General features: G+C 47.7%; 1 protein-coding gene across 1 annotated transcript in view; it reads left to right on the forward strand.

Moving 5' to 3' along the window:
• The window catches only part of RAB3D (RAB3D, member RAS oncogene family), a 58,220-nt gene extending 32,882 nt beyond the window's left edge, over nt 1-25,338 (forward strand). The window contains exons 3-5 of the mRNA XM_040346535.1: nt 9,345-9,463; nt 13,985-14,109; nt 24,479-25,338. Of these exons, the coding sequence (XP_040202469.1) occupies nt 9,345-9,463; nt 13,985-14,109; nt 24,479-24,660 (426 nt within the window). The 3' untranslated portion in view covers nt 24,661-25,338. The remainder of the gene's footprint in view (nt 1-9,344; nt 9,464-13,984; nt 14,110-24,478) is intronic.
• Nucleotides 25,339-26,008: the final 670 nt, after the last annotated feature.

Genomic DNA, 26,008 nt, shown 5'->3' on the forward strand with positions numbered 1-26,008 from the left:
GGCGCGCTTGCGCCCGCCGCATTTTCGCTACGCCGCCTTAAGTTAGGAGGCAAGTACTTTGAGAATACAGTACTTGCCTCTCTGACTTAAGGCGGTGTAGCGTAAATACGATACGCTACGCCGCCTTAAAGTTGCGGCAATCTCTGTGAATCTACCTACAAGTCTGTCCCCAGTTTTGTCCCCGGATTTGTCAGTCAGTGCAGAATTAAAATTGTGCCTCTTTCTGATGATCATGTGATGGTGAGAGCGGAGGGACCATTTCTTCAGTTTCGGGCGCATGCCCATTCAGCTCCGCTCGCATGTTCCTCTGGCTTGGCTCAAGTGGAGTGAGCTTCCTCCACTCCCCACCCAGTAGTAGTTGGGGTCCGGAGAGTAAGGGCTCTTTCACACGTCCTGTCAGTTTCTTTTGTCTGCTCCGTCGGCTCAGCGGGGATCCCCGCTGAGCTGTCGGCGGATAGGGCGGTCCTCGCACACAGTGCAGGGACCGCCCTGTCTCAGCTCCGCTCTGCCCTATGGGGAACCGGATGCAGACGGACCGTCTGTCCGTCTGCATCAGTTCCGTTCCGCCGGACGGAAGAAAAATAGGGTTTTCTTCCGTCCGAAAACCGGATCCCGACGGACGCGGACGCTAGCGGATGCTCTATCCGCTAACGGACACGTTCCCATAGGGATTCATTACAAGTCCGTTAACGGACTTGTAATGAACGGACAGGCGGAACGGACATATGAAAGGGGCCTAAGACTTGAGAGGCTGTGGGGCAGGCGGCGATGGGCAGAGAGAGGCAGCTGAGATTAGCTGACGATGTCCATCAGCAGGAACCGAGGGGAAGCGGGTCCGATCGTGGAGCTGCCAGTGCCTCTCTGGCATAATGAATGGTATCATAACTCATGGGCAGCAGGCACTCTATCATGGCTCTGGCTGGCTCTGTCACAGTGTGTCACATAACACAATCAGCACCCAGCAGCCATGATAGAGTGCCTGCTGCCTGTGAGTTATCATAATGCTGATGATGTTAACCAGTTGCTGATCGCCTGATAGCAGATTTAGTGCTACAGGGCGGTCGCGCTGTGCAGGATTACGTATATACGTGATCCTGCATTTCTGGGAATGGGAGCCAATCAGCGGCTCCGGCAGACTCAATGTCTACCGGTACCTGCTGATCGTCATGTACATAGGCAGAACGGTGGTCTGCCTATGTAAACAAGGAAGATCGCCGTTCTGTCAGTATGGAAGACATACATGATCATGTGTGCCTGCAAAAAAGATACAGGGATCAATGCCTTCCCTTAGTAAAAGCACCTCCCCCACAGTAAGAAAACACTTGTTAGGCACACATTTAACCCTTTGATTGCCCTAAGTGTTATCCCCTTCCCAGCCAGTGATATTAGTACAGTGACATAGTGTCACTGGTTCCCACAAAGTGTCACTTAGTGTCCGATTTGTCCCCCGCAATATCGCAGTCCAGCTATGAGTTGCTGATTGCCACCATTAATAATAAAAGAAACAAAATGTCCCCGGATTTCATTTAAAAAATCTGGTCGCCTTAATCTATCCATTCTACATAGAGGGGGTGTGGTGACGGGCCGCCCCTGGTACAGGTGATCACTTCCTGGCTTGATTGCTCAGGTGGGTTCAGGATAGGATCCGAACATGCCAGAGCTCATCCCTGATCTCTAGCAGTCTCATGTAATGGGTCTCCAGTCTCCAACAACTCCTCTAGCATGTTTGCAGACTCTGATAGCTTTCTGTATATTCACTGATAATTATGTGTAGCATTTTGGTGAGGTTTTGAGGCCCTCTGTATCAAGTAAATTGATTACCACTGCATCAAAAACATACTAAATCATTCAAATAAAAAAAAAAAAAAGACATAACATCGGGTTTTTAGCTATCTGTGTTGTGATGCCAAAGATATCATTGAGGATTCGGTCCCAGAATGTTAATATCTCTGGGCATTGCCAGAAGCGATGAAGGAGAGAAGGACGGAAGGACTTGCACCACCAACAATTAGCAGCTGAAGGGTCTTGTTTATTAAACAGGAATGCAACTAAGGCTTTGTGTAGAAGTTTGAATTGGGTTTTCCTCCAGTTTTCCTTTATTCTAAGGTGACGAGTTTTTGAGACATCCGTTTAGGATTTTTTCATCTTCAAAATCTTTTTGGCAGCTTTTTAAGATAGAGTGTCCTTAACCACTTCCATACCAGGCACTTACGCACCTTCCTGCCCAAGAAAATGTTCAGCTTTCAGCACTGGCGCACTTTGAATGACAAATGCGCGGTCGTGCTGCACTGTACCAAAATGAAATTTTTATCATTTTGTTCTCACAAATGGAGATTTCTTTTGGTGGTATTTGGTCACCTCTGCGATTTTTATTTTTTGCTAAACTAAAAAAAGACCAACATTTTTGAAAAAAATTACGTTTTTATTTTTTTCTGTAATTTTTTTTGTAAATAAGTAAGTTTTCTTCTTCAATTATGAGCACTGATATGGCGGCACTGATGGGCACCGATGAGGTGGTACTGATGGGCACCGATAGGTGGCACTGATGGGCGGCGCTGGTATGCTGCACTGATGGGCACTCATAGGCGGCACTGATGGGCATTCATAGGCGGCACTGATGGGCACACTTTGGCGGCACTCATGGGTGGCACTTATGGGTGGCACTGATGGGTACTTATGGGTGGCACTGATGGGCACTGATAGGTGGGCACTGGACATAGATGGGCACTAAGAGGTGGCACTGATGGATACTGGGTGGCACTGATGGACACTGAGGGGTGGCACTGATGGCATTGCTGCCCATCATTTCAGCCAGTGCCCATGTTGCCAGTCAGTTCCCATTTGTGGGCACTGATTGTCATCGATTGTGTTTTTTTTTTTATTGGTGTTTTTTTTTTTGCTCTATTGAGCACCTGGTGGTCCAGTGTTGGCATCCGAGGGGGGGCTGCGCTGATAAACAATCAGCGCAAACCCCCCCTGTCAGGAGAGCCGCCGATCGGCTCTCCTCTACTCACGTCTGTCAGACGCGAGTGAGGAAAAGCCGATCAACAGGTCTTCCTGTTTACATCCTGATCAGTCGTGGTTGGACACGGCTGATCACATGGTAAAGAGCCTCCGCCGGAGGCTCTTTACCGAGATCGGAGATGCAGGGTGTCAGACTGACACCCCGCATCACTGATCGCCACGCTGCGCGCCCCCACGGGCACGCGCCGGCATGAAATCCTGCAGGACGTCAATAGACGTCCAGTCAGGATTTCACAACCACTTCCTAAAAGTCAATTGACTATTGACCGGGCAGGAAGTGGTTAAGGAAATTTAAAAAATGGAAGTTTAGAGGAGCATATATACTCTAAATTTACTGTTATGCCCGTACACATGAACGGACATTCCGGAAACAAACGTTCGATGTGAGCTTTTTTTTGTTGGAAAATCCGACCATGTGTAGGCTCCATCGGACATTTGCTGTTGGACATTCCTGAACATACTGAAATGACTGAACTCCTGGGTATGTGCACGTGAGTTCACTCTTCCCAGCACTCAGATCTCCCAAGAACGCAAACTGAGATGTGCCTGTGAGGAGGAGGGTTAGACCCGGTTCACACTGGGGCGACACGACAGGCGGCTCAGCCGCCTGACGAGTCGCATCCCATGCAATGCTATGCAACCGTTCTAATAGGAGCGACGCAAGTCGCTCCGACTTAGAAAAAAGGTTCCTGTAGTATTTCGGGGGCGGCTCGGGGCGATCTGCATTGACTTCTATACAGAAGTCGTTTTGCGAATCGCCTCTGAAGTCGTCCTCAGGATGACTTGCAGAGTCGCCCCCGAAGTCGTGCCGCCTATGTGTGAACCGACTCTAAGAAGCCTTTATTGCAGAATAAAAAAACATAGAGGTTGAATTACTAAAACGGGAGAGTGAAAAATCTGGTGCAGCTCTGCATAGAAACCAATCAGCTTCAAGTTCTTTATTTTTTTTACAAAGCTTAATTGAGCAAGCTGAAGTAAAGCCTCGTACACACGTCCGGTTTTCCCGGCAGGAAAACTGCCAGGAGAACTTTTGGCCGGGAAAACCGGACGTGTGTATGCTTCCTCATCAGAAAAACAGCCGGGAATCCCGTCGTGAAAATAAAGCTCTCTGATTTCCTGTCGGGATTCCCAAAGTTTTTTTTCCCGCCAGATCTACTACTTACCTATGGGAAAGACTGCGAGGCAGTGCTAATGGAGCATACACACGGCCGGGATTCCCGGCCAAAGCTCCATGGCAGTTTTCCTGCCGGGTTCTCTGCTTTCCCCCTCGGTTTTCTCGGCTGACTTTTTACCGACGAGAAAACCGAGCGGCTTTAGAAGCTACTTGGCTCCCATGCAGAGCTGCACCAGATTTTGCATGCTCCAGTTTTAGTAAATCAACCCCATAGTATCCTCTGCTCACAAGTTTTGTAGTTGAGGGTTAAGTTCTGCTTTAATTTGGGTGTTGCGTTTTACGGCTTGGCTAAACTTTTCTTGGACTTTTACTTTTCACTTGGTGTTGAAAATTCCATGCTGAGAACTATCTGGCATTGGTTTCATAGTAAGGAGCACCCTTGTTCTGTGGGTTGGTGACCAAACAATAGGAGAGGGTGAGATCACCACCCGGACTGTGCTGTCAAGGTGTGCCTGGATCACAAGCCTGGCTGAAGAGAAATACAAAATGACCCTTTCGGGAGTTATAATACTTGATATATACTATACAGTATGAAAGCGGTCTGCTTGTAGCTTTTAACCACTTAAGCCTCGGACCATATTGCTGGTCAAAGACCAGAGCACCTTTTGCGATAATTGGCATCCTTTTTTCCCCACAAATAGAGCTTTCTTTTGGTGGTATTTGATCACCTCTGCGGTTTTTAGTTTTTGCGCTATAAACAAAAATAGAGCGACATATTTGAAAAAAAATTAATATTTTTTTCTTTTTGCTGTAATAAATATCCCCCAAAAATATATATAAAAAAAAAAAAAAATTTCCTCAGTTTAGGCCGATACGTATTGTTCTACATATTTTTCGTAAAAAAAAATCGCAATAAGCGTTTATTGATTGGTTTGCGCAAAAGTTATAGCGTTTACAAAATAGGGGGTAGTTTTATGGCATTTTTATTAATATTTTTTTTTTACTAGTAATGGCGGCGATCAGTAATTTTTTTTTCGGTACTGCAACATTATGGCGGACACTTCGGACACTTTTGACACATTTATGGGACCATTGGCATTTTTATAGCGACCAGTGCTATAATAATGCATTGGATTACTATAAAAATGCCACTGGCAGGGAAGGGGTTAACACTAGGGGGCGAGGAAGGGGTTACGTATGTTCCCTGGGTGTGTTCTAACTGTAGGGGGGGTGGCCTCACTAGGGGAAATGACCGATCTTCTGTTCATACATTGTATGAACAGAAGATCAGCATTTCTCTCCCTGACAGGACCGGGAGCTGTGTGTTTACACACACAGCTCCAGGGCCTCGCTCTGTAACGAGCAATCACAGGTGCCCCGTGGTGATTGCGCCCACCGGGCACGCACACGGGAGTCGGGGGAGTGGCCTGCGCGAGAGCCGACGTTATTGTACAGGCTCTCGCGCAGGGGAGCCGACCTGCCGCCGTAAAATGACGGCAGCTGGTCGGCAACCAGTTAAAGGGTATGTCTGGGCATTATGTAGATTTAACCACAATCCTCCTTGTCTTTCTCTAAAGCAAGGTCTCCAAACTACAGCTCTGATAAGGACCTTGATGTAAGGAAGGGTTCTGATGGGCAAGGCTTTTTTTTCTCAAACACTATGTGCTGGAACTTAAAGAGGGGGTTCACCCTAATAAAACATTTTTTTTTTTATAGCATTAAATTAGGCATAGTAGCGCGAGCTACAGTATGCCTGTATTGATTTTTTTAGCCCCGTACTCACTGTGCAATCCTCTATAGAAGATTCCGACTCCCCGCGGGGAATGGGCGTTCCTATCCAGAGGTAGGATGATTGACGGCCGGCTATGGCACGTCACGCTTCTCCGGAAATAGCCGAAATAGGACTTGGCGCTTCACGGCGCCTGCGCATAGTCTGTGCGCAGGCGCCGTATAGCGCCGTGAAGAGCCGAGACCTGTTCCGGCTATCTTCGGGGAGCGTGACGTGCCATAGCCGGCCGTCAATCATCCTCCCTCTTGATAGGAACGCCCATTCCCCGAGGGGAGTCGGAATCTTCTATAGAGGATTGCACAGTGAGTACCGGGCTAAAAAAATCAATACAGGCATATTGTAGCTCGCGCTACTATGCCTAATTTAATGCTAAAATGTTGTTAGTGAGGGTGAACCACCGCTTTAACCACGACCCCACAAAACCCCTCCCCCTACACACCCTCCAAAGCACATCAAATAGTGGGTGTGGTCAGTAAAATTTCACGAACAGTAGGAGGGTCGTAAAGGGGCATTAAATTCCAGGATTGCATTACATACAGAGTGCAAAGTTCAGGGGGGTTACATACAGAGTGCAGAGCTGTCACTTGTAAACACAGAAACCAGACTTCTGTGTTTACACGTGATTGTGGTGAGCAGGCACCAAAGGGTCTGAGCCAGAGGTGGTGGAACTGAGTTCCCCCAAGTTCCCCCTGGAAAAAAAGCCCTGCTGATGGGTACCCTGATGGAAGAGGGGACTCTGATGGGGACCCTGAAGTAAGGGGGACTCCAATTATAGAAAGATTTTGACGGGGACTCTGATATAAGGGGACACTGAAGTAAGGGTGGATGCTGATGTATGGAGGGCTCCAATGTAAGTGAAACTTTGATGTAAAAGGGCTCCAATGGACTTAGTTTATTCAGAATGTCTTTGCTTTGTTTACTGAAGTTTTCTTTTCAGTAAATCTGTTGTTCTAAATCATATAATGCTGATTACAAAAAAAGAAAAAGAAAAAAAAAAACGAATTTAAATTTGATTTGTTCATTTATAAAACTATATTTTTGGCACATAAATATATGTCCCAGCATTATTTTTTACTTTTGCTTTGTACCTGTAACGACATTATCACCAAATTCTTGCAGGGGTAGCTGCTGGGCACTCCTATTAATGTAGGCATGACCCCAGAACTACATCTCCCTGGAGACGTTTCTCTACACGCACTACGTAGGCAGGTTTTGGGAGTCAAGGCAGCATTGTTTTGCTGGAGAAGAAATGAATGTATGCATGTAGAGATGGACAGAGAAGTGGGAAAGGTGGAGTTCTGTAGTCCAGTAGGCAGGGTTGATAAAACTAGTTGACAACAAAAAAACATCAACAAGGAAGACCTGTGTGTGTTACCAACACCCCTATATTGAATATGAAAAAGAGAAATCCCCCGAGGTGGGGCTTTAATGGTAACAACTTATAAAGTCAAGGAGCGTAATCATAGTAGTAAAAGTTTATTTTAACAATAAATAAATATTAAAATCAAAGTTCATAGGTAGGTGTCCACTGGGTTTCATTCAGGCCCTACGCATTTCGAGACCTTGTCCCTTCATCAGGGGCCAGTGTCCATGTGGGGTCACACCGTCACCATATGTATGAACTCATGACAGCCGGAAAACATCAAAGCGGTGGCACACGGGGCCCCTTGAGATAGAAAATAGGGGCACCCAGTAGGGTAGGGAGCCTCCCTCTCTTCCAAGCAAGCCCAAAGTTGTCACAAAAGATCGCAAAGCACATAAATCACCCTTCAAAAGAAAGGGGTGTAATACTGGATTTCCGCCAGAGGTGTCAGAAGTGAGCACCAAGATATGCTTTGTGGTGGAGCCTGGTGCATGTGCTGCTATCACCGCCGTCTGCCGAGACTAGTTGGATTTCAGCATAGCAAAGACAAATGTATAGTCGGCTCAGAGAGGAAATGTCATCTTAAGTTGTTAATTAAGAATGTTTCAGTGATGGGAGTGACATACAGTATCTCACAAAAGTGAGTACACCCCTCACATTTTTCTAAATTTTTTATTCTATCTTTTCATGTGAGAACACTGAAGAAATGACAATTTTCTACAGTGTAAAGTAGTGAGTGTACAGCTTGTATAACAGTGTATATTTGTTGTGATAAGGATTAAACCCCTGACTCAACTTCAGGGCAAAAACCCATTCTGCCTCTGACCCAAATCATGAAAGCATGCAGAGAGCTGAGGAACAAACTGCTCGCTTCCTTCTGTGTCCAGCGTTCAAGAGAAAGGCCGAACCCATTTATTGGCTTTTTAAAGACAACATGACATCATACACATGAGCACAATTGATTGGTTCAGTCTATACATGGTGGTTTGTTATTACACGCCCCTAATGTCTTTTAAGGAAAGTAACAGCACTGTAGTATATTTTCACACATACATATGTATACATCTCTCTCTCTCTCTCTCTCTATATATATATATATATATCTTATATATATATCTTATACAGATCAAGAAATAAAAGGAAATAAAACAAATCGAAGAATATAATGAAAGAAAGGCAACATTTGAGTAGCTCAGGAGGAAAGTAACATAACACAAAAATATTAATTTTAGTAAAATCCATCACAGTTGTCTCTTCAAAATAACTCAACACACAGCCATTAATGTCTAAACCGCTGGCAACAAAAGTGAGTACACCCCTAAGTGAAAATGTCCAAATTGGGCCCAAAGTGTCAATATTTTGTGTGACTGCCATTATTTTCCAGCACTGCCTTAACCCTCTTGGGCACGGAGTTCACCAGAGCTTCACAGGTTACCACAGGAGTCCTCTTCCCCTCCTCCATGATGACATCACAGAGTTAGTAGATGTTGGAAACCTTGCGCTCCTCCACCTTCCATTTGCGGATGCCCCACAGAGGCTCAATAGGGTTTAGGTCTGGAGACATGCTTAATCGGTCCAGCATCTTTACCCTCAGCTTTTTTAGCAAGGCAGTGGTTGTCTTGGAGCTGGGTTTGGAGTTGTTATCATGTTGAAATACTGCCCTGCGGCCCAGTCTCCGAAGGGAGGGAATTATGCTCTGCTTCAGTATATAAGATATAATAAAATATTTCCAAAAATGTAAGGGGTGTACTCACTTTTGTGAGATACTGTACATATAGATAAATAGAGGCGATTTCCTAGATGGGGTAATTATACATACAGAGGAGAATAACACATCAGCATGCAGTACCACAGCAATCAAAATATTAAGTAGAAGGTACTTTTTTTTTTTTTTTTAAAGTGAACATTACAGTAATAATTCCATGCAAGTGTTCACTAAACATGTGCTATAATTTCCCTAAAATTGTTATCTGCAGCTGGAACACGCTTGGAACACGCTATCAGAGTCACAATGACCTTGCTTTAACCTTCACACTCTGTTCCTCTCCATACAGGACACAGCTGGCCAGGAGAGGTATCGGACCATCACCACCGCCTATTACCGCGGAGCCATGGGTTTCCTGCTTATGTATGATATTTCCAACGTGGAGTCCTTCAACGCTGTGCAAGACTGGTAAGCAAGCACAGATTATTAAGTTATGTACACCAGAGAAAAGGTAACAGTTTTCACAAATATGTCTGCATTAAACTCACATATAGATTACCGTATGTATCTGCGTATATCGTGCGCCGGCGCATAACATGCACCCCAAGCTTAAGGGAAGTTTTAGGGGGGGAAAAAACGTACATTTTGAATGCTTGTCGGTGCGGCCTTGTCGGTGTCCGTCTGCTGTCTTGCCCGGCGTCCATCGGCGGCCTTGTCCGGCGTCCGTCTGCGGACTTGCGCAGAGTCTATCCAGCCGTGTGGGTGTCCATCTGCGGCTTGCCTGGTTCCTCTCGGCGGCCTTGTCCGGCGTCCATCGGCGGCCTTGTCCGGCGTCCGTCTGGGGACTTGCTTGGAGGTGTCCGTCTGCTGTCTTGCCCGGCGTGTATTTTTGAGTTTGGCGCCTGAGCTGTACAGAGTCGGATTTCCTGTGCTCTCGGCTTCTCTCGCGGTCCTGCGGGCGGAGCCGAGCGTGGCCGAGCCTAGCCGAGTGCACAGTACACTCGGCTCGGCTCGGTCTATTTCAGCGGCGCCCAGAGACAGCAGGATCGGCGTATATCGCGCACCCACAATTTTCCCCTGATTTTAAAAAAGTGCCCGTTATACGCCGATATATATAGATATTAGACACATTTTACCTTTAATCCTCCCTTCCCCATTCTAGAGCATAGTTTTTCTTCCATTTTGTTCCTGTAGCAAGAAACATATTTTATAACTCCCTGTGACATCATAACCAGGATTGTAAAATTCATGCAGGCACGTCTGCTGAGAGCTCAGTTACTAATGACTTGGGTACGCCACCCAGAACTACATCTCCCAAGAGCTCCTTTCCTATGCAATATGTGGACTCCCATGGGAGTTAAGGCAGCGATATGGTTTTCCTGAGAGAGAAATCAATGTATGCATGAGAAACAAGGTATAGACTAGGGGTCTTCAAACTACGGCCCTCCAGTTGTTCAGGAACTACAATTCCCATCATGCCTAGTCATGTCTGTGAATGTCAGTGTGTTACAATGCCTCATGGGATGTGTAGTTCTACAACAGCTGGAGGGCCGTAGTTTGAGGATCCCTGGTATAGACAGTTCTTGTGTCCAACAAGCAGCGCTGACAATGCTGCTTAAAGGGGTTGTAAAGCTTTGTGTTTTTTCACCTAAATGCATCCTATGCATTAAGGTAAAAAAACACCTTGCACTCTCGAAACTCCGTGGGCGTGATGCTTTCCCCCAGCTAAAAGCGGAGGTTCACCCTAAAAACAAGTATATACCATTCAATCCAGCATACTGCCGACATGTACATTATGCTGTTTTTTTTTTTCGATTTACATACCGTAGTATAGGTATTTTCCCCCCTGGCTTCCGGGTAGTGAATCCCGCGGGAGTGGGCGTTCCTATTCAGAGACTAAGGCCCCGTACACACGAGAGGATCTATCCGCTGGAATTGATCTGCGGATCAGTTCCAGCGGATAGATCCGCTGGTGTGTACATCCCAGCGGATCTTTTTCCGCGGATTTTTTTCGGCCCGACCGATTTCCAGCAGATAAAAATTTCTTAGCATGCTAAGAAATCTATCCGCTGGAATCGGCTTCAGCGGATCGATCCGGTGGTCTGTACAGACTCACCGGATCGATCCGTCCGATTCCCTCCCTCGCATGCGTCGTAATGATTCGACGCATGCGTGGGTATCCTTATATGACAGCGTCGCGCACGTCGCCGCGTCATCATCGCAGCGACGGCGCGACACGTCATCGCGATGGGATTTCGGCGCGGATTTCGATCCGATGGTGAGTACACTCCATCTGATCCAAATCCGCGGAAATCCTCGAGAGGATTTATCCGCGGATACGGTCCGGCGGACCGTATCCGCGGATCAATCCTCTCGTCTGTACCCGGCATTAGTGATTGATGTATGACAAAAGCTTCCCCCCGGCGCAAAAGGCGCGTCACCAGTTTCCGCTTCTTTCGGAAACTGGTGACGTGCATTATGCGCCGGGGGGGGGGGGAGATTTTGTCATACGTCAATCACTTAGTCTCTGAATAGGAACGCCCACTCCCACTTTAAGCACTTTAGAAGTGCTGTAAGTGTAGAAAAATACCAGGTAAACTGCCAGAAAATTCCATATATAGAGAAGGATATGCTGTGTAAACCACCACATTATTGCCTCATGGTCCGTTCATAACTTAGACGTAGAGTTTGCCGCTCTCTCCCTGGCATAAACCAACGATACGTCTAAGTTATGAAAGGACCATGAAATTTGCCGATCAGAGAGACAAGACTTCTCCTGAATGATGGAGGCGCACTCAGCCTATCTCTCATCAATTCTAGTAACAAATGGGACGTGGCCCATACTGCTCGTGGGAAACGGCACAGCTTACTGTATGTAGTCTTTAATTCTTGCAGCATATGGGAAGACGCCCTTACTGCTGACACAACACTGCTTAGTGTATGTAGCTGATGCAACTATTGTCCATTACAGCAAACACAGCAGTCTCTTTGTTCTGTAACGAGTTTGGCTCAAACAAACTATTTATTTAAAGTGAAATTAAACCTGAAATTCTACATGGCCAGTGTAGATAAGATGTCCCGCCTTGTTTTGTGTCTGCCCAAAAGAGCTGGACTGGGACAGAAATTTGGCGCTGGACTTCATCCAGACTGGCCCACTTTGACAGGTCTCTCCCATGGCGGCTGGACAACTCCCTGTAGTCCCAATGGCCAGTCCATCCCTGCTGCCCGACCATGAGTACTCACCACCCCCCTTGCTGTTAACTAAATGAATAGGACCACACATGAATTGGAGTACAAATGGCCATAGCAGTTTTTTTATTAACAAAATCAACTTATCAGCCTGTTGGTCTTATGACGGCACCCAGAATTCCAACTTGTTCCACTTGTAACACTGCAGGACCTTTTACCATACCAGACCTCCAGCCGTTATACACAGTGGCGGCTGGTGCTCAAAATTTTTGGGGGGGCGCAAACGAAAAAATAAATAAATAAATAAAAGCGCAGCCTCACTGTGCCCATCAAATGCAGCCACTGGGCCCATCAAATGCAGCCACTGTGCCATCAATTGTCACCACTGTGCCATGCCATCAAATGCAGCCACTGTGCCATGCCATCAAATGCAGCCACTGTGCCATCAATTGTCACCACTGTGCCATGCCATCAAATGCAGTCGCTGTGCCATGCCATCAAACGCAGTCACTGTGCCATCAATTGTCACCACTGTGCCATGCCATCAAATGCAGTCACTGTGCCATGCCATCAAACACAGCCACTGTGCCATCAATTGTCACCACTGTGCCATGCCATCAAACGCAGCCACTGTGCCATCAATTGTAACCACTGTGCCATGCCATCAAACGCAGCCACTGTGCTCTTTGTTGCCACTGTGCCCAGTACAATGCCAATTGATGCCACTGTGCCCAGTACAATGCCAATTGATGCCACTGTGCCCAGTATAATGCCCATTGATACCACTGTGCCCAGTATAATGCCCCTTCCCCCCCCCCCCCGCCTGGCACTTACCTTTCTGCGGGTCAGCCATCCTCCTTCCATGTCCCTCGATGTCTTCTCCCGCCCTCGATGACGCTTCAGCCAATCAGGTTACCGGTAACCAGAACCGGCGAACCTGATTGGCTGAGACGCCTGTCAGTCTTATCTAAGGAACGCACCACCCGTACATCCCTTAGATAAGCTTCCGAGGGCCTGAGGGCTGTACTCGGAAAGCCTATCAGAGCCGCTGGCTCTGATAGGCACTTCTGCACAGCCAACCAGCTGTTATTCAGGTGGCCAACGCTCCCGTCTGGCCATCTGAATAGTCGGTGCCAGCGGCCGGCAACAACAACAGAGGGGTGGGGGGGCGCTCCAGCGCCCCCTATAGACAAACCGCCACTGCTGATACACCAGACATCGAGAAGACAGAAGATCACAGCGGAATAGGAAGTGGCAGATTAGGACAATCTGCCTAGCAACAGCCATTTCTGGTAAGTATAAAATATATATATATATATATATATATATATATATATATATATATATATATATATATATATATAATATATATATATATATATATGTGTATATATATATATATATATATATATATATAATTTTTTTTTTTTTTTTTTCAAATATTTTGGAGCCTTTTGGCAATTTTTTAGGGTGGACCTGCGCTTTAAGGCCTGCACCCCTGCTGTGTCCAATCCAGCCTATTTGATGGATGTTTTATTTATTTTACATAGTAAAGAATAAAACAATATACAAAGGTGGGTGGAAAGACCCAAAATTCCAAGGTGGCCAAGAAAAGACCCATGAACATTGTTCTGGAAATCTTGGCACTTGGGTTCACGATACATTTAAGGGGGTCGGCTTGTGACTTAGCCCACTAGACTTACATAAAGCCTATAATATCACCTAGGAGAGGGCTGACGCTTTATCGTCACAATCTGATTGGCTCCCCAAATTTTAGATGTCTGTTTCTTTACTTGACAGGGCGACACAAATCAAGACGTACTCCTGGGACAACGCACAGGTCCTGCTGGTTGGGAACAAGTGTGACATGGAAGATGAGCGAATAATCCCAGCAGAAGACGGTCGTAGGTTGGCTGAGGAACTAGGTACGTGATGAGTGGGATTGTAGTCTCATTACATCATCGAGCATTCAGGAATAAGAACTATTATGAAAATACAATGTTTGCCTTTATAATTCCTTGCTTTACATTACCAATATAGCCCAAGAACGACCATGAAATACATTGCAGCTTACTGGTCCTTTGATGCGGCGGCTGCATTCATTTTCTTTTGTTAAGCCCCTTTCTCTTTATTTTCACCTGGTGATCCTGCCAGTTACATACCTCCTGCCCCACCCTACCCCCACCCTTCTATATCTATAGAGTGTTTTCACTCTAGAAAAGGACATGTATTAGGACTTCAGAACACCCCCCTCCCCCCTTCTTCTTCATAACATAGGCAAGGTGTTATGTAGTTCACAGAGACAGGGACACCGCTAACTGATAATAGTGCAGAAAAGGCAGAGTTATCAACTAACTGGATTTCTTGGAGGGTCAACGGGTATTATTAGCATTGGTAAGCTATTCCTCCCACTGACACCAACAATGGGACACTATTCCTCCCACTGACACCAACAATGGGACACTATTTCTCCCATTGATGCCAACGTTGGGGCACTATTCCTCCCACTGACACCAACAATGGGACACTATTCCTCCCACTGACACCAACAATGGGACACTATTCCTCCCACTAACACCAACAATGGGACACTATTTCTCCCATTGATGCCAACGTTGGGGCACTATTCCACAAACTGACACCAACGAAGGGATGCTAATAATCGCACTGGCACCAACAATGGGGCACTATATCTCCCACTGGCACCAGCGATGGGGCACTATTTCTCCCACTGGCACCAGCGATGGGGAACTATTCCTTCCACTGGCACCAATGATGGGGCACTGCTCCTCCCACTGGCACCAGCGATAGGGCACTATTCATCCCACTGACACCAGAGATGGGGGCACTATTGATCTTTTATTGAAAAGAATCAAGCAACCAATTTTATACAAAAGTAAAAAACATAACTATAGTACAAAACTTCAAACATAAATCCAAGGAATACACATCCAGGTTCAGAATATATACAATATATACACTATACACCACTACCAAAACATTACTACAAAACTATTTACACAAAGCAGCAGAAAGGGCCTAAGAGGCACAACCCGTCACCTATGTACGCAGCCATTTATCAAAAATGTATGAAAAATAATAATCTAGGGTGATAAGAGACAGACAGCCACACCCGGGAAAGAGACTCCTGGCAGTCAGGGAGGCTTGAAACCCCTCCACGCCTTCAGCCAAGCCCCCTGACCCCGCTTGTCTCTCTCAAGCCCCCGAATCTTCCCCACCTCATGCACAATGTCATACACCACCACCTCAACAGGAAGGATTTTTTGCCGAATGCTGACCTGACACCGTGCGTTCCAGGTGAAATAACGGACCACTAGGCTAACTAAAAAAAGTGTATCCAAACAAAAACCTCCACCGGTACTGAATGCTCCGTACACCCACTCGGCATAACCCAGCCTGGAGAGGAAAGGAACACCGAGCGCCCGCCCCACCTGTTTGTACACTTCTATGTTAAAAGGGCAACGAAGCAGAAAATGGTCCATAGTCTCCTCCTCACCTGCACACTCCTCCCGAGGACAGCTACGATCCACCCCACTGCGGAATTTCAAATTGCCCCGAACATAGAGCCTCCCGTGGAAGCACAACCAGGCCAGATCCCTAAATTTAGGAGGTATTCTATCCAAATTAATCAGTCTCAACCCCGCCCTCAAAACTGGGCCTGGGCAATCCCTTAAGGCCAGTGGGTCATGAAAGACTTCGCTCAAGACTCGACTCATAAGGTCTTTCCTCGGAACCGATCTGAGATCTTCAGCCGACAATCGCCACTGCCGCAGTAACTTCAGGCACGGAGCTACATAGGCTGGTAGCTGACCACGATGACCCCTGCGATTCTTCACTTGGCCACCTTCTTCCCAAAGTCGCAGAAAAGGCCTAAACCAAGATCTAAATATGCCTGCCCATCCAGGAGGTTCCACTGCAAGCATACTACCAATGTTAAACTTGAGAAATAGCAGTGAAAAGAAAAGAATTGGGTTGACCATACCTAAGCCACCCTCCCTCCTGGATAGGTAGGTGACATTCCTCTTGATGGGGTTCAGTCTGTTCCCCCACAGCATCTGGAAGAACACACTACTGATCCTAGCATAGAGAGACACTGGCAAGATGCAGACAAAGCTGACATACAAGAAGATCGGAATCAGGTAGGTCTTAATCAGATCAACCCTTTCCCTCATAGATAACTTCCATCTCTTCCAGTTGACCACCTTAGCATTGGCAATTTCCAGTCTGCCTTCCCAGTTTTTGAGGCCATAATCGCCGGGACCAAATTCAATGCCTAGTATCTTAATTCTTTCTCGGGGCACTGGAAAGGTGTCCGGGAGATCAAACCCCTCACCTTCCTTTCCCATCCAGAAAACTTCACTCTTTTCCTGATTGATCTTGGAGCCTGATGCTTCAGAATACCGTGATGTCAGAGAGACCACCTCCTCCGCCTCATCCGTCCCAGTGACAATCACCGATACGTCGTCCGCATAAGCAACAACCCTCAATGGCGGCTCACCCGGGAGCCCCACTGGTACCCCACACAACATGCCGCTCTCTAGCCTCCTGATGAAGGGGTCGATTGCAAACACATAGAGCAGGGGACTCAGGGGACAACCCTGGCGCACCCCGGAGCCAACCTCAAAGGACCGTCCAACCCAACCATTAACAAGAGGGAAGCTTTCTGCCCCCTTATACAAGACTTTCAGCCAATCAACAAAACCACCCGGCAGACCGTACTTACTAAGGAGCAACCACAGGTACTCATGGTTAACACGATCAAAAGCCTTTGCCTGATCCAATGTCAGCAAGTACTTTCCCCAGCCTGCAGCCCTGCACCGCTCCAAGGCCTCCCGGACAGCTAACACCGCTGTGAAGGTGCTCCTACCCTGGACCGAACAGTGCTGATGGCGAGAAAGCAAAGACTCTGCTACTGACGACAGGCGCCAGAAAAATATCTTCGCCAGTATCTTTCTATCGACATTAAGAAGGCTGATGGGGCGCCAATTCTCAATCATCGAAGGATCTTTACCCTTTGACAGAAGAATCACAGCCGAGTGCCTCATGGAAGGGGATAGCACCCCCTCAGCAAGACAACTGTTAAAAACCTCTACCAAATGTGGGGCCAGAATAGACTTAAAGGCTTTGTAAAACTCAGCCGTCAAGCCATCCGGTCCGGGTGACTTTTTGATGGCAAGCTGTTCAATTGCCCTCATCACCTCTTCAACTGTGATCTCCTCTGTCAAATTCATCAATGGAACATCTCCACCATTTAGACCTGGAGTAGAGTCCAAAAAGCTTTCCATCTTGTCACGGTCAAGCTCTTTCCTTCCAAGAAGGTCGGCATAAAAGGACCTCACGACCTCCAGAATCCCTGACCTGGACTTTGTCACGGAACCTGTACTGTCCTTAAGGCCAACGACCGCTTTAACAGCTACACCTTGTTTGCAGTTCTGGTAAGGGTCAGGCGAGTGGTACTTCCCATAGTCCCTTTCCAGAACCAAAGAGGCATGCCGGTCATATTGACACTTCCTGAGAAGGAGTTTCACTTCGGAGATTGCCCCAGGATCTCCTCCTCTCGAGACAAGAATATCCAGCTTCCTCCGCAAACGTTGGTAGGTCATGTATTTATTAAACTGTGTTCTATTGGCTAGGCCCCTGAAGAATCCAGCGATCCTCTTTTTGGTCAGCTCCCACCACTCAGCCTTGCTGCTACAAAAGTCCAGGAGGGTCACCTGTGCCTGAAAGAATTCCTCAAAGGATTGTCTAACATGTTCTTCCTTGAGTAGAGTCGAATTCAATCTCCAGATGCCCTTTCCCCTCTGAGGGGCGTCTGAAGCATTCAGGGCCACAGATAGCATACAGTGATCAGAGAACTCTACTGCCTGCACCACTGGGGGTGAGAAAGCAGAGGCCTCCTTCAAAAAAAACCTGTCTATCCTACTCTGACTATTACCACGATGAAAGGTGAACCCGGTGTCATCCGGGAGGTGCGCAATGTGCACATCCACAAGACCAGCATCCCTAACCATACTATTTAAAAAAACGCTATCATATCCCAGCCTGTCCTTGAAGGCCTTCCTGTCCTTGGGCCTAGTTACTGTATTAAAGTCACCTCCAAAGACCACTTGCCGGGATGTAAAAAGAAATGGCTTGATCCTTGTAAAAAGGCATTTCCTGTCCCACTTTGTGTGCGGCCCATAGATATTAATTAGGCGCAGGTCCTGCCCTCCCACAAGGACGTCTAAGACCATACATCTCCCAATCTCCACCTCAATAACCCGCCGGACAGTTACCATGCCGGTTTTAAACAACACCGCCACACCGCCGTAAGGCTCGGCCGCAAGAGACCAGTAAGATGGACCATACCTCCACTCTCTCTTGGCCATATGAATATCTGCCAAGGAGGTGAGCCTAGTCTCTTGCAAAAATAAAATTTCAGCATCTAATTGGCTGAACAAAAAGAAGGCCATAGAACGAGCTCTCACTGACTTAATGCTGGCGACATTTATTGTCGCCACTTTTAACGGAGGGGGAACCGCCATTTGGGTTATTGGGTGGATTGCTTCTTAGCTCCCCTCTGCTGCTCATCACCAGAAGCCTCCCTCTTTCTTGAGGCCGCCTCCAACTCCATCTCTGAATCAGAGCTCAGCTCTGAAGAAGCGCCAGATGAGGAAATGTCCCATCTAGTGGACCTACGACGGGTGGAGACAGGCACCAGAGCTTCCCGCCCCCGTTCCGTCCTCACCGCCTGCTTCTTCCGCCGCCCAACCTTCCTTCTCTCCTCCAGGTACTTGAGGTCAGCCTCAGAGATGCCCTCATCCCTTGTTTTTTTCTTTGAAGCGACCTTTTTAGTACCCGCTACCACTCCTGGTGGGGGGGGTAAATCCGACTTAACAGGGATAGACTTCTGGGGGGTAACTGACTCAGGGGGCACAGACTTGGAAGGTTCTGACACAAGAGGAGCGGGTACAGTAGGCTGGGGGGACACAGATACAGATACAGAAGGAGTACTTACAGACACAGGAGGGGTGGTCACAGGAACTGGGGAGGGAACTGGGGAGGAAACTGGGGAGGGATCCTGAGCAGGACCAGGGGGGTCGGTCACCGCAGCGGAGGATGGTACACCAGGGGCCTCCCCCTCCATCCTGTCCAGCCTTGACATCTCATCCACTACCTCCTTCTCCATATTGTGCCAGGCCTCAGGGCATCTGCTATAAGGGTGGCCAAGTCGCAGGCACAAGTTGCACCTGATCTTCTGGGTGCAGTCCTTGGCCATATGACCCTGACCCCGACACACTGAGCATATCAAGGCCGAACAGGAGGAGCTAAGGTGCCCCCTCTCTCCACAGCGGTGGCACAGCTTCGGCTGACCAGGGTAGAAGACGGTCATCCTATCCCTCCCTATGAAAGCCGAGGAGGGCAGGTGACGGACAACATTTCCATCCCTGGCCAGCCTGACTGTTACCGACCATCCCCCAGTCCAGATGTTACGCTCATCTAATATTTTATTGGGTTTGGTCAAAACTTCCCCGTAGTTCCTCAACCAGACCTCCAGATCCCTGGCAGGGACGCTCTCATTGGTGAGGATGATAGTGATCTTTTTTACTGTTGACCGCTGCGAAATCGCAACTGGGGCCAGACTTTCCCATTCGGGTCTTGACCTGCACCGGGCCTCATACCGCTCCCAGAACAGGTCAAGACCCTCTGGCTTGGTGAAACTGACTGTATACTCTCGCGTCCCTGACACATGAATAAAAGCATACAAATCATTTACCCCAAAACCCATTTCCAGGATTAAATCCACCACTGCACGCCTTGCAGGGGGGATTGCACCACCTTCCCATTTGAGGATGACTACATTGCGTCTTGGACCCCCAGCCGAAGCTAGAGACCCAAGACCAAATCCTGGGGGGCTCGAGGTGGTAGCTCGCAGGGGAAAACCCTGCTTGGGGGCGGAGCTACCAGGGGCAGAACGCACCACCTGAGCGAAAGTGGGTTTATTGGGGCCAAGACCCCACACCGAAGTCACTTTATGCTGTACATTGTCTACATGAATAGAGTTGGTATTATTGTCCATCATATCTGAACTGGGACCATTGTCCATCATATCTGAAACGGGACCATTGTCCATAACACCTGAACTGGGATGATTTTTATCAGTCACACACACATTCCCATCAGGAACAGTCACGGTTGCTGTTGCAGTACCAGCTGTGTCCTGATGCTGCGCTGTGGAGTCCTGAGCAGCAGTGGGGCAATCAGCTCTGGTCTCAGCAGCAGGAGGGTTAATGGGTTCTGCTGGGACTTGCAGTTCCTTCACAGGAATGTCATTTTTTAAACGTGTCTCTTGCTGCATTGCAGCCTCAGCAGGCACATTATTACTGCATACAGTCTTATTATTAGGCACATTATCAGGCATGGTGCTAGATGGTACAAACACAGTCTTATTCACAACATGGGGCTTAGCTGGCTTCACTTTATCAGGTACACCATCTGCAATATCTTCATCATTGAAAACCATCTGATCCCCCCGCACAGGAGACTCCATTACCTGGATCACCCTCAGCATGCCTCCTGAGTCCTGGGAAGGCATTGGGGTGCTTACCTCTCCCTGGGGGGGCAGGGGGTCAGAACTGGGGGTCTCCTCCTCCTCCACCTCCATCTTTGTCACCTTTGCAAACCTCTTGTCGTTGCAGAACTTTTCCTTGAAAGGACCATCCCTTCCTTCCATTATGGCCACGATGGTCTCCTGGTGGTCCACACGGACCTTGGCCAATTGGATCTCTGGATCCATGGATCCGCGTTTCTGGCTATGTAAGCCTTCACGTTGCCTTCGCAGGCGCTTCAGCTCCGCACGTAGCTTGTACAGCTTATCCCTCTCCCGGTTTAGGACTTTTATGCCGGCCACCACTCGCTCCCGAATGGCCTCCGAGCCTTCATCCACACCAGGGGCAGAGAGATCACCAGCTGAGGCTTGTAGAGGGGCAGATGGCCCAGGAGATGGCCCAGGAGATGGCTGAGAGCCTCCAGCAGGGGAGGCCCCACTGCCCTCCATGGCTTCCCCAGAAAGGGGCCAGGAGAGCTGGGAGAGATTTCCAGGCAACTCCCTTCTCACACAGCAGCTTCCGACACACCTTCCTCCTCACACACCTGTGCTCCAATGGTGGGTGGGGCACTATTCCTCCCACTGACACCAGAGATGGGGCACTATTCCTCCCACTGACACCAAAGATGGGGGCACTATTCCTCCCACTGACACCAGAGATGGGGCACTATTCCTCCCACTGACACCAGAGATGGGGCACTATTCCTCCCACTGACACCAGAGATGGGGGCACTATTCCTCCCACTGAAACCAGTGATATGGCACTATTCCTCCCACTGACACCAATGATGGGGCACTATCCCTCCCACTGACACCAGCAATAGGGCACTTTTTCTCCCACTGACACCAGAGATGGGGCACTATTCCTCCCACTGACACCAATAATGGGGCACTATTCCTCCGACTGACACCAGCAATAGGGCATTATTCCTCCTCTAATACCAAAGATGTATTTTTTACTCCCAATGGCCACAGTCTGACACCCCCCCCTCCCCCTAAAGTCTGGAGGACAGTAAACTGGCCCTTTTGTTTAGAAAGTTTGGAGCCCCGTGGTCTACAGGGAAGATCTGAGGATCTTTGCTATTGGAAAGGTTATGGAACCAATGTTAAAGCGGGAGTTCACCCATTTAAAAAAAAAAAAAAAATCTCCCCTTAGCTTCCTGCTCGTTCGGTCTAGGGGAATCGGCTATTTATATTAAAATATGAGCAGTACTTACCCGTTTTCGAGCTGCATCTTCTTCCGTCGCTTCCGGGTATGGGTCTTCGGGAGCGGGCGTTCCTTCTTGATTGACATTCTTCCGAGAGGCTTCCGACGGTCGCATCCATCGCGTCACTCGTAGCCGAAAGAAGCCGAACGTCAGTGCGGCTCTATACTGCGCCTGCGCACCGACGTTCGGCTTCTTTCGGAAAATCGTGACGCGATGGATGCGACCGTCGGAAGCCTCTCGGAAACCTGTCAATCAAGAAGGACCGCCCATTCCCGAAGCCCATACCCGGAAGCGACGGAGAGGATGCGTCTCGTAAACGGGTAAGTACTGCACATATTTTAAAATAAATAGCCGATTCCCCTAGTAATAAGGAGCAGGAATCTAAGGGGGAAAAGTGCCCTCTAAGGGTGAACCCCCGCTTTAATTCTGATGTTTTTATTTTAAAGTTTAATTGGCAGGTACAGTCTGCCAAATAACCTTCTAGTAATGGAGATTCCTGTACAGGGCGGTGTTCATTCCACCATGTCCCTTCAAACCTTCAAAAGATTTTTTGGGGTCATTTAACATACATCATCTACTGGATAGTACAGATCTCCATAATGGGGAATGTATACATAAGCTTTGAGCCTATACTGTAGCATCAACCAGATACTCCTTCCCAGGGCTTTTTTTCAACTGTAACTCGGTGGAACTCAGTTCCACAATCTCTGGCTCAGACCCCCTGCTCACTACCATCAGTTGTAAACACAGAAGTCCGGCTCTAAGGGGCCCGGTGGTCCCCAGGGCCCCAGTTGGCATCCCCCTTTTTTTTTTATGTTTTTGTTTGTCAATACCCAAAGCCCCCCTGACCTCTTAGGGGCCCGGTGGCCCCCAGGGGCCCGGATGGCATCCATTTTTTTTTTTATTTAAAAAAAAATTCAGCACCCAAAGCCCCCCCCCGACCTCTAAGGGGCCCGGTGGTCCCCAGGGCCCCGGATGGCATCCCCCTTTTTTTTTTTTCGTCAGCACCCAAAGCCCACCGACCTTAATTCACGGCAGCAGCCCCCCCTGCTTCTCAATTCGTGGCACTCCCCCCCCCCCCCACTTCTCAACTTGCGACACTCACCCGCTTTTCAATTTGCGGGGCGGCAGCACCTCCCCCCGGTTCTCTGCTCCAGGGGGCCCATGCCTGAAGCTGTGTAAGGGGCCCCAAAATTGCTGATGGCGGCCCTGTGCAGAGGTAAGCAGCTATGGAAGAAGGCTGAACTCGCTCCCCTGAACTCTGTACCCTATACGTAGCATACCACTGAACTCTGCACCCTATACGTAGCATACCACTGAACTCTGCACCCTATACGTAGCATACCACTGAACTCTGCATTCTATACATAGCATACCACTGAACTCTGCACCCTATACGTAGCATACCACTGAACTCTCTTTTCTTTACATAGCATACCACTGAACTCTTCACCCTATACGTAGCATACCACTGAACTCTGCACCCTATACGTAGCATACCACTGAACTCTGCACGTAGCGCACCTCTAAACTCTGCACTCTGTGTGTAACCCCCGAACTCTGCACTCTGTACGTAATGCACTCCTGGTATTTAATGCCCCTTTAACACCCACTGTTAGTGAAATTTGAATGTTTTGTGTTTGAGTTCCTGCACCTGTTTTCTGAGAAAAAAAGCCCCGCTCCTTCCACTGTTTTATGGTCTTCATTCATTCTTTCATTAATTTGCGGCGGCAGCCCCCCCTGCTTCTCGATTCGTGGTGCCCCCCCCCCCGCTTCTCAACTTGCGACACTCCCCCCGCTTTTCAATTTGCGGGGCGGCAGCACCTCTACCCGGTTCTCTGCTCCAGGGGGCCCATGCCTGAAGCTGTGTAAGGGGCCCCAAAGTTCCTGATGGCGGCCCTGTGCAGAGGTGAGCAGCTATGGAAGAAGGCTGAACTCGCTCCCCTGAACTCTGCACCCTATACGTAGCATACCACTGAACTCTGCACCCTATACGTAGCATACCACTGAATTCTGCATTCTATACATAGCATACCACTGAATTCTGCATTCTATACATAGCATACCACTGAACTCTGCATTCTATACATAGCATACCACTGAACTCTGCATTCTATACGTAGCATACCACTGAACTCTGCATTCTATACGTAGCATACCACTGAACTCTGCACGTAGCGCACCTCTAAACTCTGCACTCTGTGTGTAACCCCCAAACTCTGCACTCTGTACGTAATGCACTCCTGGTATTTAATGCCCCTTTAACACCCTCCCACTGTTAGTGAAATTTTAATGTTTTGTGTTTGAGTTCCTGCACCTGTTTTCTGAGAAAAAAAATCCCCGCTCCTTTCACTGTTTTATGGTCTTCTTTCATGTTCTTAGGAGAAGTTTGATAATAAAAGCAATATGCAATTTTAACTCTGTGCACTCAGCTCATCATTACAACACGTAACAGGCATCGCTTTGCTTCCTCCTCAGGGTTCGAGTTTTTTGAGGCCAGCGCAAAAGAAAACATCAATGTGAAACAAGTCTTCGAGCGTTTGGTGGACGTCATCTGCGAGAAGATGAATGAAAGCCTGGAGAACGGACCGGTGCCATCCAGTGGTACCGCACGCCTTACCGACGCTTCTCCAAAAGAACAGAGTAACTGCTCATGTTAGTCTGGAGCCCCGTTTTACAGAAAGCACCCAGCTAGGTCACAGAGATGTCTCTAATTATTATCAATGCTCAGCAGTCAGCAAAAGTAATTGCCCGATTGGGACGGACACCCCTATACTTTGTAATATTTCCAGGCGGGGTGGCTGTTCCTATTACATTCCCAGCTGAGTATATGAGAGACAAAACAAGACACAGTTACATACATGTGCCCACTATAATTCATTGCTACAGATAATTTATATTCCAGCCTTACACGGAAAAACTACACATAAGGTCACTGCCTGATATCACAGGACATCACACGGTCACATAGATGGGTGTTTCCTGGGGCCAAGATAGGTATTCCTTTGCCATCAAGTGCCAAAGATTATCCGAACGTGCCACCACGGCCTGTTCTGAGGGCTCTGCAAAGCATTGCTCTGCATGTTTTTTTTTGTTTTTATTTTTTCTTCTCAAGTGCTCTGCATGATGCTACTGGACCCGTTCAAAGTGTTTTTGTGTCTGGGACTGTACATGAAGGACTGAAGAAGGAACCAGGGTCGCGGGAACATAGATCACTGTATATACCTGGGCATAGCGGCCATGAAGATTTTGACTTTGCGGATATGTTGCCCTCTACTGTTGTAAAAAAATTAGGAGATGTTTACATTTTTAATAAAAGGAACCGTCCTTTTATTGTATGCCGTCCGTGTTTGTGTAAAGGTGATCAGTCGGTGTCTTCATATTTATGGGTTTCGGGCCTCGGTCTGCTTGTAGAATCTGTGCTGAATCTGGAAATGCCAGCGTGCATCAATTTCTTTCTTTTCAATAGATTTTTATTCAAAAATGTAACAATTGAACAAATTTTGTTAGGATACAAATAGTATATCAGTACAGAATGATCCATACACTCTTAAGAGGTGACCAAATGTCCAATCCATATGGCTGTAGTGTATAAACAATTATAACAGTAATTATAGTAAGGCTAATGCCCGCTCGGACCTGAGCGGAGTACTGATAACTTCTTGGTAATGTTGGATGAAGTTGTAGCACCTTTAACCACTTAAGACCCAGACCTTTAGGCAGGTAAAGGACCTGGCCAGTTTTTGCAATTCAGCACTATGTCGCTTTAACTGACAATTGCGCGGTCATGCGAAGTGGCTCCCAATCTAAATTGGCGTCCTTTTTTCCCCACAAATAGAGCTTTCTTTTGGTGGTATTTGATCACCTCTGCGGTTTTTATTTTTTAGGCTATAAACAAAAATAGAGCGACAATTTTGAAAAAAATGCAATATTTTTTACTTTTTGCTATAATAAATATCCCCCAAAAATATATAGATTTTTTTTTTCCTCAGTTTAGGCCGATACGTA

This window comes from Rana temporaria, chromosome 3 (genome assembly GCF_905171775.1).
Source record: "Rana temporaria chromosome 3, aRanTem1.1, whole genome shotgun sequence".
Taxonomy (NCBI): domain Eukaryota; kingdom Metazoa; phylum Chordata; class Amphibia; order Anura; family Ranidae; genus Rana; species Rana temporaria.